Raw genomic sequence first — 13,908 nt, forward strand, 5'->3', positions numbered from 1 at the left:
CGCGCTATCTCAGAGTCGGTTGCCTAACAATGTCATATAACACTAATTATGTTATTGTGTCTAAAACGACTATGACTGTTCCATACCTGCCAACCCTAAGCAATGCCGTCTTACCTTGCTCAGAACCAGTATGCCTATCTTCATTCTGTTCATCTCAGCTTCTGTGATTGCTAACTTTCCTGGAATGCTTATGATGCTCCAGGTGGTCACATTATTTCGTCATAAGTGTGCATTCTTCCTCTACTTCCTTGATTCTAAATGGTAGGTGACAAAGATACTGTTTTCACGCTCTCCGTATTTTGGAGACACCCGGACTGGGGCTATTATCCTGTGTTTGTATATCATTTACATTGCATACAACAGAATAAGGTAACATACTTATTTGATAACAATACTTACCCTTTAACGATACTTTGTAAGGGTTAAGGTAGGATTTTTTAATGTATGATTTTCTATGGCTTACCCACCCTCCACTAAACCCTGCAGTATCTCTGCTGCTTGTTGTAGAACTGCTTATTCAATTATTTGCAATTACGAATTAAATATTAAACAATTAAAAAATATATTTATATTGATAAAAAATTCTGTACATACGTTATTTTGATATATTATTTTTTTTAGTTCTTTATGGAAAAGCCTGACGTCTCTGGATTTAAGCTATAATAAATTGGACAGCATCCCTCTAGCGGCTCTTAAAGAAATTAGAAGCCTACAGTGGATTAATTTGCATGGGTAAGTGATAAACTAAAAGATACGTTCTAATTGAAACAATTGGTAAAAAAAATATTTTTCATTCATTACTATTATTAGGATCATAATGTTTTGATATCTACAGTATCTCTACAGTTACCAAAAGTTATTGAGCGAGAATATTATTAAAAACAAATTAGTAACTTTCGTTAATTAAGAAAATTAAAAACGTTAATTAATTAAAAATGGGTGTGTAAATATTATTTGCTTTAAACTCCTTTCCTAAAAATTCGAGATAAAATTAATTGCCAATTAGTTACTAAAAGAAACAATTTTAATTTTTCATTGATTTCATCTTTGCCTCGATACTACTCCTTGAATGCTTGTTAACCATGTCAATTTTGGTTTTTCTATTTTCCTTCCTTCCATTGGTATCTATTTTCCTATTTTCTTATACATTCTTTGGACATGGCCGTGCCAAATAAGCTGTCTGCTGGTCATTAGGATTTTTTTCAAGTATTGATTTTTTAGTACGCAATGAACCATCTTTTAGAGCATGCAAAAAGCTTAAAAATGACGATTTGTACAAATTTATGTAGGTACCTATTTATTGTTTAGATAAATACAAAAAAGACAAAATTTCAAAACCCTTAATTTATTTTGTAACTATTGCAAAAATTATTATTCTCAGGCTTTGAAATTGTCCGTAAAACTGTTGTAAGGCTTAAATTTTCCAACTTTATTTGCATTTGATAGATTTCGCATAGTAATTTTTAAATTTAAATGTTTTGTTTACAATCGTACACTTTGGGATTCTTATAAATCAAATCTCAGAGAGTTTAAGAAAGTCTGTAGACAAAGACAAAGAGCTGCTTGGAAAACCTTCTGCCAGGAAATCAAACATTTCCTGCAGGCCTCCAGGCTACAAAAAGTACTCTCAAAGAACCCACATCGGGATATCGGCATATTAACGAAGTAATATGGAAACAAAACTTCCAACCTTTGTGAAAGTGCTGATGAAAACACACTTCCCCGGTTTTAGCGCTTCAGCAGTACCAAACTGGAAGGAAGAAGCAATCATACCCTTACTAAACGACTGGCATCTCGCCAGAGCAATGATTAATGAGGAAAAGGTAAGATGGGCCATGCTGTGCTTCACCCCTTTTAAATCGTCAGGGCCTGACGGCATATATCCACGGTGGGGACTGGATATCCTTCTGCCGCACCTTGTGGAAATATTCAAAACCTCTTTGGATCTGAGATATATTCCTCGGAAGTAGAGAGAGGTACGTGTGGTTTTCATACCAAAACCAGGTAGGATGGACTACACCCTACCAAAGGCTTTCAGACCAATTAGCCTAACATCCTTTCTCTTAAAAACGATGGAAACGTTATGCGAGAGGGACAAAACAGATGAAGTTCTGGTCCATAACCCTCTTTACCCAAATCAGCATGCATATACTTCGGGAAGATCTACCGATTCTGCACTGCATCACTAGTGGGAAGAATTGAAAGATCGCTAGACAATAAAGAATCCACCCCGGGTATATTCATAGACATTAAGGAAGCGTTTAATAAAACCACATTTCTAACTATCACCCAATAGCTTAACGTCAGAAATGTTGGCATGGTCGTAAGCGAATGGATATTCAGTATTCATTCTAATAGAGCAATCACCATAAATGTAGAAGACGTTTCTGTTAGAGGCATGGTTACGAGGGGGTATCCACAGGAAGGGGTGATATCATCACTCCTCTTTAACATAGTTCTAGACACCCTGGTTGACCAAATTAGCAGCAACGGGTTCTACACAATAGCCTATGCAGACGATATTGATATCCTGCAAAGCGGTAAGTTGGAGAACACACTATGTGAGAGATTACAAGTTGCTCTCCGACTAATAGAAATATGGTGAACTCACTATCTATAAATCCTAAGACAGAAATGGTCCTCTTTACCATAAAAAGAAGAATCACGGGTATAATACTTTCAAAGATTCTAAACTACAGTCTAAACTTTTCTGACGAGGTAAAGTACCTTGGCATTATCCTTACAGGAAGTTAATCCTATATATTGCCTATGAACAGTCGGAGACACCTGGGGCCTTTCTTTCAGGGTGATCGCCTGGGTCTACATTGCTGTTATTAGGCCAATGATAATTTACGGAGCTAATTAACAAACTAAACCATATTCAGTGGATGGCTTGCATAAATATAACAGGTGCCATGAAAACAACACCAACTGCTGCAATGGAGTTAATCATTGGCATCAAAGAGGTGGCGCTGGTGACAATGATGCAACTGCGCTCGGCTGGTGTAATCCTTGATGTAGAAATGGGACAATTGAGAACTAACTTGTTTCTACTACAGGCAGAATTTGACTAGATTAAACCAAAGTTTGTCTTTGGCAAGTTCTACAAAATCGAAACAAGATAGTATAGGGAGACAAACGTGGCATATTGAATATACACCGATAGTTCCAAAATGGAAGAAGGCTCAGGATGCTCAGGGATATACTCCGGATCACTGAAACCAAGAATAAAGTGGGGTATGGGCAAAAATGCCAGCGTAGTTCAGACAGAACTGACTAGTATCTTCATAGCAGCAAAAGAGATAACCCAAATAGGTATAGCCGGGAAAACTATAATAATCTGCACAGATAGCAGACAAGCGCTACTAGCCTTGAATAGACCTCGTGTCACATCAGAGTTAGTAATAGAAGATCACGAGTCACTAACTCAAGCTTTGGATGGTAATACCATCATTCTGATGTGGGTTAAACGACACGATAGGGATAAAGGTAACCACAATGCTGATCAATTGGCTGGGAAGGCAGACTTTTAGGACCTGGGAATCTTTTTGGTTGGTCAACTACAACAATCACAAAAATTGTCAAAAGTCACTTCCATACACAAACCGTAAAAAGATGGAAAGAAGGGCAAGGATGTAGACTTGCCAGGGTATCACTTAGTAACCTTGAAAAGTCAGCATCAAAGAACTACTTGGGAATGACCAGGAAAAATCTACGCTTAACAGTTGGTTTGTTAACTGGTCATTGTCAACTAAGCAAACACCTCCACACATTGGAGCTAGTAGACACACCTCTATGTAGGAAGTGTGAATAAGAAGACGAAACTATAGAACATGTCCTATCTGAATGCCCGGAGTTCGGCGAGACCTGGCCCACACCTGCCCACATGAGGGAGATGTCTCCTGGTAACTTGCTCTCCTTACTCTGATACAGATGCAGAAACAATCATACACACTACATATTCGCTCCGTGCGTGACCATGATAGGGGTACCTTGAAACGATGCCAGCGTGCGTAGCGGCGAAATATGACAAAATTGGAATCTTTTACGCATAAATTTTATCAAAAATGTGTGCAAATACATGTTGCGTATTTAATTGCGCTAATAATAGCAAAAATAGTAAGTGTAGTTTTTATAGGTTCCCAAAGATTACATATAAATTAGAGAAAAGAAAAAGATGGATCCGTGCTATTAATATGAAAAAGTAAATATCACATAACCTCATTTATATGCAATTAAAATAGGAAATATTTAAATAATTTACCTTAAATGATATTTTATAAGGCTTCAAGCAAACTGCAGAGTGCCTGATGACTTTAGCTTTTATATCATAACTTTTACTATTACTGTTTTTAATTATACGCTCTTTCACGTGAAAAACTTGATTTGCCAGTACTAGATTTTTCCCTTTCTTTTCCGTTTGTGGTTAAAAAGATATATTATGATGAATTTTGAGAAACCCAGTTTTTAATACTACATTTATTTTGTACATAAACTGAAAAAATATAATTAAAAAGTTAATTATTAATAATTGTCAATTTCACATGTATTTAACAATGTCAAACATATGTCATATGTTTAACCTGAAAATTGGTAGGTCCAAAACTGTCAGATGAAGGCGGTAGGTGTCGCGTCAGTCACGCACGGAACGAAACAATACACAATGTGCAAACACAATACATGAACATTTACACAAATACAAACGCATAAAGCACATACAAATTATGCAGAAACACACAGAATAATCAGAATTTGAAGTCTCGTATGGCAAAAATCCACCTTTACATTTTTTCAGTCAAATGGGCTATTGCCTACAACACCAAGGTTATACACCCTTATTTTTAATACTTTATAAATTATTTTCAGTAATTATTGCTATCAAATATAACCGTACTGTGAAAACATTTTAAAGTATTTTTATTTTTTAAAAACACAAATATGTTGAAATTCCACATTTTTTTATAAGTCATCATGCTTTTCCAAGGGTTATGTTGTACTTAAGTTTGAGTTTTTATTTGACGCACAATAACCACAAATTCACCAAAAATACTAATATAAAAATATAACTGCCTTCATTTTCAAACCAATGATTTATAAAATTATTTTTTTTCAGAAATCAAATATCATCAATAAACGGTGTGTGGTCGCACATGAAAACCTCAGTCTCAACCCTTTTCCTCGGCGAGAATGACATAACCATCATACCGAACGAGACTACAAACCATAACGGAGTAAAACAGAGCCAACAAAGTTTACGACAATTCAAATCTCTGATTTGGTTAAACTTGGACGGAAACCGAATATTCGAAATACATAAACACTCATTACCTATTTGCTTGAAAACCGCAAGTCTTTCCTACAACTTGTTGCACGTGTTCCCGATCGAACTTATAGCGACCTCCCCGTATCTGCAATGGCTGTACCTACGAGGGAACCACATAAAATTGATACCGCAGTACACTTTGTCGACGATGTTGTACTTGGAGAAGATAGACCTGGCTGAAAATTTCATAAGCACACTGCCGGCGTATCTCTTTAACAATTCACTCAACATAAGAGATATTAATTTAGCTTTTAACGACTTTAGAATGTTAACGGATAATTGTTTCTCCGGCCTAAATACAGGAAGAATTATTTTATCGTATAATTCTATCGAAAAAATGGACTACGATGCTTTTAACGGTATTTTAAATTCCCTGGAGTACTTGGATCTTGACCACAACAATTTGCAACGTATTCCTGAAGGAATTCGACGATTAAAAGGATTGAAATATCTATATATCTCTTCGAATTTACTGAAAGATATTGATCCAACAGCTTTTGATAATTTTGCGCCAAGTTTAAGAGCGCTAAGTTTGAGTGGAAATCAGCTAGTTGAAATCCCATCAACGGCTTTACAAAATTGTACCAAACTTTCACACTTCAACATCGCTTTTAATGAAATAGTTGAAATTGATGAAGGTACGTTCCAGAATTGGGGATCGACTATTAAAAGCCTAGTTTTATCCAATAATCGGTTAATAAAGCTAACAAATAACGTTTTTAATGGTATCGAAGAACTTAATGAGTTAAGTTTGAGTTTTAACCCCCTTAGATTTATAGAAAAAGACGCTTTTGCTGGTTTAGCAAAGTTGGAAAGTTTCGAATTATCTTTCGGATTCGAGGAAAACGAACTAAACTACGAAATTTTTGACCCCATGATCAGCCTAAAAGGTCTATCGCTGGACCACAATAATATTGTTTCGATTTATCCGTCGTCTTTTTTATTGCCGGAGCTAATGTACCTCAATTTGGAGTCTAATAAGATTAGAGCGATCCCGAAAACGTTCCTTAAGGCGAACGTTCACTCCAAGCTTCAGGACATCCGCTTTTCAGACAACGAGCTGACGGTTATCGAGACTGGCACGTTTAGAGCATTACCTAATTTGGAAACTGTCCTGTTATCCAACAACAAGATTAGGAACATCGAGAAGCAATCGTTCTCCGACCTGCCAAAACTCAATACGGTCATTCTTTCGCATAACAGGTTGAGCGATATTAGCCGTGATGCTTTCACAAATTTGCAGGGCGTCGGGAAGATCGATTTTTACAATAACTTGTTGTCTGAAGTGTCTTTTACGTTTTTCACGAATATTTCTGGAGCACTGCACTTGAATTTCAGCAGAAACCAAATTGTTTCCTGCGTTTCAGATTCTAGAGTTTTTAAATATACAAGTTTTCGACTTGAGATATAACAATTTAGATAAAATTCCCGGGTGTATCGAAAAAACTTCCGCTTTAAGAAAACTTTATTTGGATTTTAATATAGTAAATAATTTAGATCACAGCGTTTTTATGCACTTGACCTCTTTAGAATATTTAGGATTGCAGCAGAACAACATAAAAAGTGTAAAAAAGAAAGCGTTTTTTGGATTACAAAACCTCCAATCTTTGGATTTGTCGAAAAACTTTATAAACCAATTGCACATCGGGCAATTCGCTAATATGTCAAAATTGAGGATACTAAATCTTAGTGGGAACCATTTAAGTTATCTACCCAAAGAGATCTTTAAAAGTACTCACATCGAAATGCTCGATCTCAGTTTTAATTTGTTTTCAGTTGTGCCTAGCACAAGTCTGTCAGACATCGGCATATCTTTAAGACACTTCTCCATGAGATCCAATAACATTGAACACATCGATATAACTACATTTCCAGATATTCCACTATTGCAGCATTTAGATCTAGGAAACAACAAACTAACTATTTTACCAGATAATGTTTTTACTAGTTTAGGACTTCTCCAAACATTAGACCTAAGTTTTAACCCACTCAGGTCAAACTTTAAGGAATTGTTTCATTATGCTCAAGGTTTGAAGTTTTTAAATTTAGCTAACACAGGCATGATTGCTACGCCACATTTTCCCCTGCCAGATCTAATATCGCTAAACCTCTCTTACAACAGTATTGAAGCAATCAACAAAAACTCTGTACAACAGTTATCAAATCTAAAATCTCTAGATTTAAGTCACAATAATTTACTCCAAGTTCCTTCTCAGCTTTGGATCCATCTTCCTAACCTAAAAACTCTAGAATTGTCATACAACCCTATCAAAGAACTGTTGTTTGATAATTTTGTAAACTTGCAAAATCTGCAGGAACTGAATATAGAACATCTAAATTATTTGAGTAGGTTTGAAAGTGAAGCTATTACACAGCTTAAAATCTTATCAAAACTCTCAATGCAAACATGGCCTAAAATCGAAAACTTTTCTGAAAAGTTGTGCCAAATGCTTTCAAACATCGACCAATTACGGGTTTTAAGAATATTAGTTGTAGAACCAGAATTGACTGACCAATTATTATGTATAACAAATAGGAAGATCAGATTGTTAGAACTGACGGGAAGAAATTTAAAAGTTGTTAATAAAGACGCATTTGCTAGATTTACGAAGAATCCTGAACTAACCATTAAACTCCATGGAACTCAAATAGAAGAATTACCCTCTGGATTATTTTCGAATATGTTTAAGATAGCTCATTTGACGCTGGATCTTCGGAATAACATGCTGACTCACCTACATCCGGAGATTTTTTATGGGAACTCAAGTAGGTGGAAGAATGTTGGAACAACTTTAATATCAGGTAAGAAATATCACTACTCTTTTTACCTTTATCTATACATAAGACCGTGTTCCTTTGTTATCAACTGTTTTTTAGCACTCTGACTGAGTAGGCATGTGCTACTTGATACTATAATCAATAGTCAATATTTTAACATAAGTTTTTGTATTGCAGGTGGCCTTTTTCTATCTAACAACCCATTCCGTTGTGGTTGCCACCTATCCTGGCTGAGCCACTGGTTACGGCGATGGACGAGGGAGAGCCTCCAGTCCCACAATTCTCCCATAGAAGCAGTGATCAAAATGAACGAAGTAATTAAAGAGTCCACATGTATCGATTCCGTTACCGGGACTAGAATACCCATAGTGGATCTAGAACCTGAAGACATGAGCTGTCATGCTAGTGCTCTTAGTAACGGGACATATTCAAACAACGCGTCTGTGATATTTGTTATTCTGTTGATAATTATTAAATTTGTAAGGTAGTGTTAGAGCTACTAAAGAGTGCTAAAATGTCCATTGTGTAAGATTAAAAAATGCAGGATGTTCTGGTCAAAACGTTTAAATTGAATGCAACAGAAATATTTGTATATGGATTTAAAGAAACCTAATATCTACTAGTGAATGGTCACAATTTTGACAGTAAATTAGAATTGTTTTCTATATTTCTTTGAAAGACATTTAAGTATCTTCTTCTTAGCCTTCTGTCGTCCATGTTTGGACATAGGCCTCTCCCAACTCCTTCCGTCGGTCTCTATCCTGAGCAACATATTTCCAATTTGTTCCGACTATTCTTTTAATATCATCAACCCATCTCATCTGTGGTCTTCCTCTTGGTCGTTTACTTTCGTAAGGTCTCCAATGTTGTATTGTAGTATTCCAACGTTGGTCTTTTTGTCTAGCAGTGTGGCCCGCGAAGCTCCATTTAAGTTTGGCAATTTTTGTTGCTATATCCTCGACTTTTGTTTTGGATCTTACCCAGTCGTTCCTCTTTTTATCTGACAGTCGTATACCTAACATTGCTCTTTCCATTGTTCTTTCTGTTGTGGCTAGTTTATTCATGTTTGCCTTGGTTAGGGTCCAGGTTTGACATCCATATGTCATGATAGGAAAGATGCATTGGTTGAACACTTTGCTCTTCAAGTATTGGGGTATTTTGCGATTCTTAAGTATCCAACTAGGTTTTCCAAATCCTGCTTATGCTAGTCTTGCTCTTCTAGTAATTTCCGCACTTTGGTTCTCTTTGTCAAGTCTCAGAATTTGGCCTAGGTAGATGTATTCCTGGATTTGTTCTATCTCACTGCCATTTATAGTTATACGTCTGGGGTCATCTGTGTTTGTCATTATTTTTGTTTTTTTTTCATATTCATTTTTAGACCGACGTATTGGGAACTGGCTGCTAGTTCCCCCATCATAATTTGCAGTTCCTCGAATGTGCTCGTTATAATCACTATGTCATCAGCGAATCTGAGGTGGTTTAACTTGTTGCCATTAACGTTAATGCCATAGGTTGACCAATTTGTAGTTTTGAAGACGTCTTCTAGGGCTAGGTTGAAAAGCTTTGATGATATTACGTCTCCTTGTCTCACTCCTCTCTTAATGGGGATGGGATTTGTATTTTCGTCTAGTTGTACGATCATAGTTGCATTTTCATATATATTATGTATTAGTTGCCTATATCTCGAATCTATTCTACAATTATTAATAGCTTGTTCTATGGCCCACATCTCGATACTATCAAACGCCTTTTCATAGTCGACGAAGGCAAGAAATACGGGTAGTTGGTATTCATTTGCCTTCTCTATCAATGTTATGGTCTGATGTACCTTCCTGTATGTCTTCCTTTGCGGAAGCCAGCCTTTTCAACCGGTTGGTAATTGTCCATTTTGTAGGTTAACCGGTTGGTAATAATTCTCATTAGTAGTTTGTATACTTGACTGAGCAACGATATAGGTCTATAATTCTGTAGATCACATTTGTCCCCTTTTTTGTGTAAGAGTATTACTAGACTCTCGTTCCAGTCTTTAGGGATCTTGCTATTATGGAGACATCTATTAAATAGCTCTGTTAGTACAGGGATTGTTAATGTCTTGCTTGTTTTCAAGAGCTCGGCAATTATACCGTCGTGTCCTGGAGCTTTATTATTTTTTAGCTCTTTTAAAGCTCTTTCTATTTCGAATCCCTTTATATTTGGTAGTACTTCTGATCCCACGTTTTTTATGTTTCTTTTGACGTTTTCCTTTGTTGTTTCATTAGGCTGGCCTTGCGAGCTGTACAAGGATGTGTAGAAGTCTTCGACAATATTTGTTATTTTATATTTGTCCTTCTCTACCTTATTGTTGGCGTCTTTAATTTTGATGATTTTTTGAACTCCCAGTGCGGGTCTTAGACATTTTAAGCCTCTGTTGTTTTCAATGACTCGCTCTATTAAGTTCTCGTTCCATTTTTGTATGTCGCGTTTTAGTCCTTTTCTAATTGTTTTAAGTATAATGTGTTGTATATTTAAACCACTATATTTCTGGAATTTTTGAAATCAATTTTGTGATCTGTATTGAGGTGATGTTGACCTACGGCTAAAACTGAATCGGAATTGCAAACGAAAATGGAATGTTCATAAATCCTTTTTTGGGTTCTACGATTTGTTTGGCCTATATAAGATCGGGCAGTCTGCACAAGGAATTTGATAAATGCCTTGTTGTCTGTTTGGGATCTTGTCTTTAATAAATTGTACAAAAGATGAAAATTTTAGGTGAGGTGTAAATGTTCTCTTTATTTCCTTTGGTTTGAGAATTTTATTGATTTTGTCAGTGATACCTTTAGTATAAAGAAAGGAATCTTTTATATGATTTGCGCGGTAACCATTTTGTACGAAGGCTTGTTGAAAAAAGAAAGTTCTGCGGATCTATTTGAATCGTCGCAAAGATGAATTCGTCTAAAAACAAAAGTATTAATAACTGAAGTAATTTGTGAAGTAAGGTAATGTGAGCTGGCATGCAAGTAGTGGTTGGTGTGCTAGTATTGATGGATTTTTGGTAAACAAAGTAATGAAATTCTTGGGACTGTTTTTTATATGAATACGTCAGGAAACGGTAATGATAAATTAGTTTCCGTCTCCTAGAATACTAGGATGTATACTATTTACATGGATTTGAAAAGAAAACCTAAGCATTCTTACGGTCGAACCTAATGAAGATTGTATCGTACCTATCGAACCTATCTTAGTCAATATATCGGTTTGATCATTGATGAGGATAGTGCTTTTATCTCGAAGGATTTGGCCATGAAAATATTGAAAATTACTGGAGAAAGTGGGAAGGCCATTGGTGAACCTAGGGCATCATCGACTATAGATTATATTGTCAGCGTATCCTACTTCTACTCAAATCAGACTCTCACCTTCACGCTTGTATCCCTGTAAACCGAGCAACCTAACTGGAGATCCGGTATCCAACCCGGATGGAAAGTTGGGTAGGGAACTGACGAAATCGAGTGAAAAGGCTTTCCGAAAGGGGGGTTTGGCGTTGGGTATAGTACCCAACTCTGTAAAAAACCTTTTGTTATGAGAGCTACAAAGAAAGAAACCGGACTGTCTAACCTACGATGAACTCGCAAACGAAATAAGAAGCCTTTATCAGTCTGGAGCCACGGCTCTGCTTATACAAGAAATTAATAAAGCCAAAGCAGATATCATTGGACATCCTACCCGATACGAATTTGGTACCGGATTTATTGTAAGCCGCAAGGTCAAACATAGTCTAATTGATTTCAAAGCTGTTGTTCATAAAATATGTCGAATAAGACTTAAGTTTGGACGTTGTCTTGGTCTCTTGACGCCTCTTGGATACTACAGTGTAATTCTAGCTGATCATCTATTGTCAGTTCTTCTCGCTAAATACCCCGCCCACTGTCATTTGAAAGATTTGATTCTGTAGATTACATCAGTGACCCGGGTTATTGTCTTATCCATTCTATTTATTTTCGATCTTTCTTTGTTATGCCTAACATGCATTGCTTAATTTTGGACACCAAAAGATGTCCAAGCATATTTCATTCTTCTGTTAATTTCTGGGAGTAGGGAGCCAGATTTATGTATTAATTGTCCCAGGTATACATACTCGTCTAATGTCTTAGTGCAGTGTTGTTTATTATTACATCTGGGACATCTACTACCTCATCATGCATGGTTTTTGTTGATAAGAATATGAGTTAACTAGGTGGGGTGATAGTACATACCGCTGTCGAATCACTCCTGGTCGTATCAACATTATCTGTTATAGAGGGCCATACTCGTACCAGTAGAGTGAAAATTTCGACATTGCTACTAGAGCTGATTTATACTGAATATATAATCACTATCATAAAAATTAGACGTCTACGGTGGGCAGGATGTCTAGTACGAGCCAGTGAAAACTTGTACGAATTATTCTATTGGTAAAGTTCGAGAGAACTAAATGAAGAGATAAACTAATATTGAGATTGTATAGAGGAGGATGACAGAAACATCGATGTTGACAACTGGTATCAAACTACAAGGAATACTGGGACTCAACTAGATTGTAGCACTAATAATCTCGGTATGTATGTACATCGTTAACAGGCCTTTTAGGCCCATTGCTGGATGGATAATTTCCATCGTTTTCTGTTCTTAGCTATCAGCTTCCAATCTCTGATTCCCATCTCTCTGACATTTTTCATCACTACATCTCTCCATTTCTTTCTTGGTCTTTCTCTCTTTTTTTGCCCTCAGGTACTCTCAAAGCAATATTCTTGACTACTCTATTATCTTGCATTCTTTCTAGACGACCGAGCCATTCTAGTCTACGTTCTTTCACCACTTTTGTTATTTTAGGGTAAGCATACAAATGGTATACTTCTGCATTAGTTCGTCTTCTCCATTCTCCCTCTACTACTTTTCCACCAACCATTCTGCGAAGTATCTTTCTTTCCCATTCTTCCAATATGTTCTGTATGGTTTTGTTTATAGTCCATGTCTCAGCAGCATTGTGGGTCTAAGTATAGTTTTGTATACTCTTATTTTTGTATTACGAGATATATCTTTAGCCTTAATTATTTTGCTCATGGCTCCAGCACACCTGTTGCTCTTGGTCAGTCTCAGGTTGATTTCAGTTTCTTCCTTACATGTCTGATCAATAAGAGTACCTAAGTACATGTATATTCATCCTCCTTCTCGAATTCTACAACTGATCCCCCCTCCATCTCCAATTTAAAGGATCCCCTGGTGTTTATTTCTTTTTTGCTCGAGATCTCCATGTACTTCGATTTATTAATATTAACTTTCAGTTCCATTTTAGAGCTTTCCCGAATCAGTCTTTTTGCTATATTTGATAGTTCTTTTCCATTTCTTGCAATGAGAACCACGTCATTAGCGTATGCTAAGCATTGGTGCTCCGTATATAAAATTGTTCCGGACCTATTTATCCCACTAACCCTTACAATTTTTTCTAGAACTATATTGAATAGCAATGTAGACAATGGGTCTCCTTGGCGAACACCTTTTTTTACTTCGAATTCTTCTGAGACTGTACCGTTGCATCTTACAGCACAAGTGGTTTGTCTAATTATCATTTTTACCAATTTTATTATTTCTTTTAGCGTTTCTATTAATTCGTTTTTGTCTATTCTATCGTAGGCGGCTTTGTAGTAAATGAAAAGTACTTGTGCTGAAATGTTGTATTCATAGCAATTGATCAGGACTTGTTTTATCATAAAAATTTGATCGGCTGTTGTTCTTCCTTTCCGAAATCCTCCCTGGTATTCTCCTAGACTCTTCTCTATATATATTTC

The 13,908-nt window shown here is 36.3% G+C and overlaps 1 protein-coding gene across 1 annotated transcript; it reads left to right on the top strand.

Annotated features, from left to right (window-relative positions):
• Window positions 1-621: 621 nt before the first annotated feature.
• LOC140431909 (uncharacterized) lies at window positions 622-9,254 on the top strand (the record flags this gene model as incomplete). Its single annotated transcript, XM_072519777.1, is given in 4 exon segments — window positions 622-732; window positions 5,114-6,692; window positions 6,694-8,125; window positions 8,279-9,254. Coding segments are annotated over 4 exon segments (3,433 nt in total), but the record flags the coding sequence as incomplete, so codon positions are not given.
• Window positions 9,255-13,908: the final 4,654 nt, after the last annotated feature.

The sequence above is a fragment of the Diabrotica undecimpunctata genome, unplaced genomic scaffold (genome assembly GCF_040954645.1).
Source record: "Diabrotica undecimpunctata isolate CICGRU unplaced genomic scaffold, icDiaUnde3 ctg00002254.1, whole genome shotgun sequence".
Taxonomy (NCBI): Eukaryota; Metazoa; Arthropoda; class Insecta; order Coleoptera; family Chrysomelidae; genus Diabrotica; species Diabrotica undecimpunctata.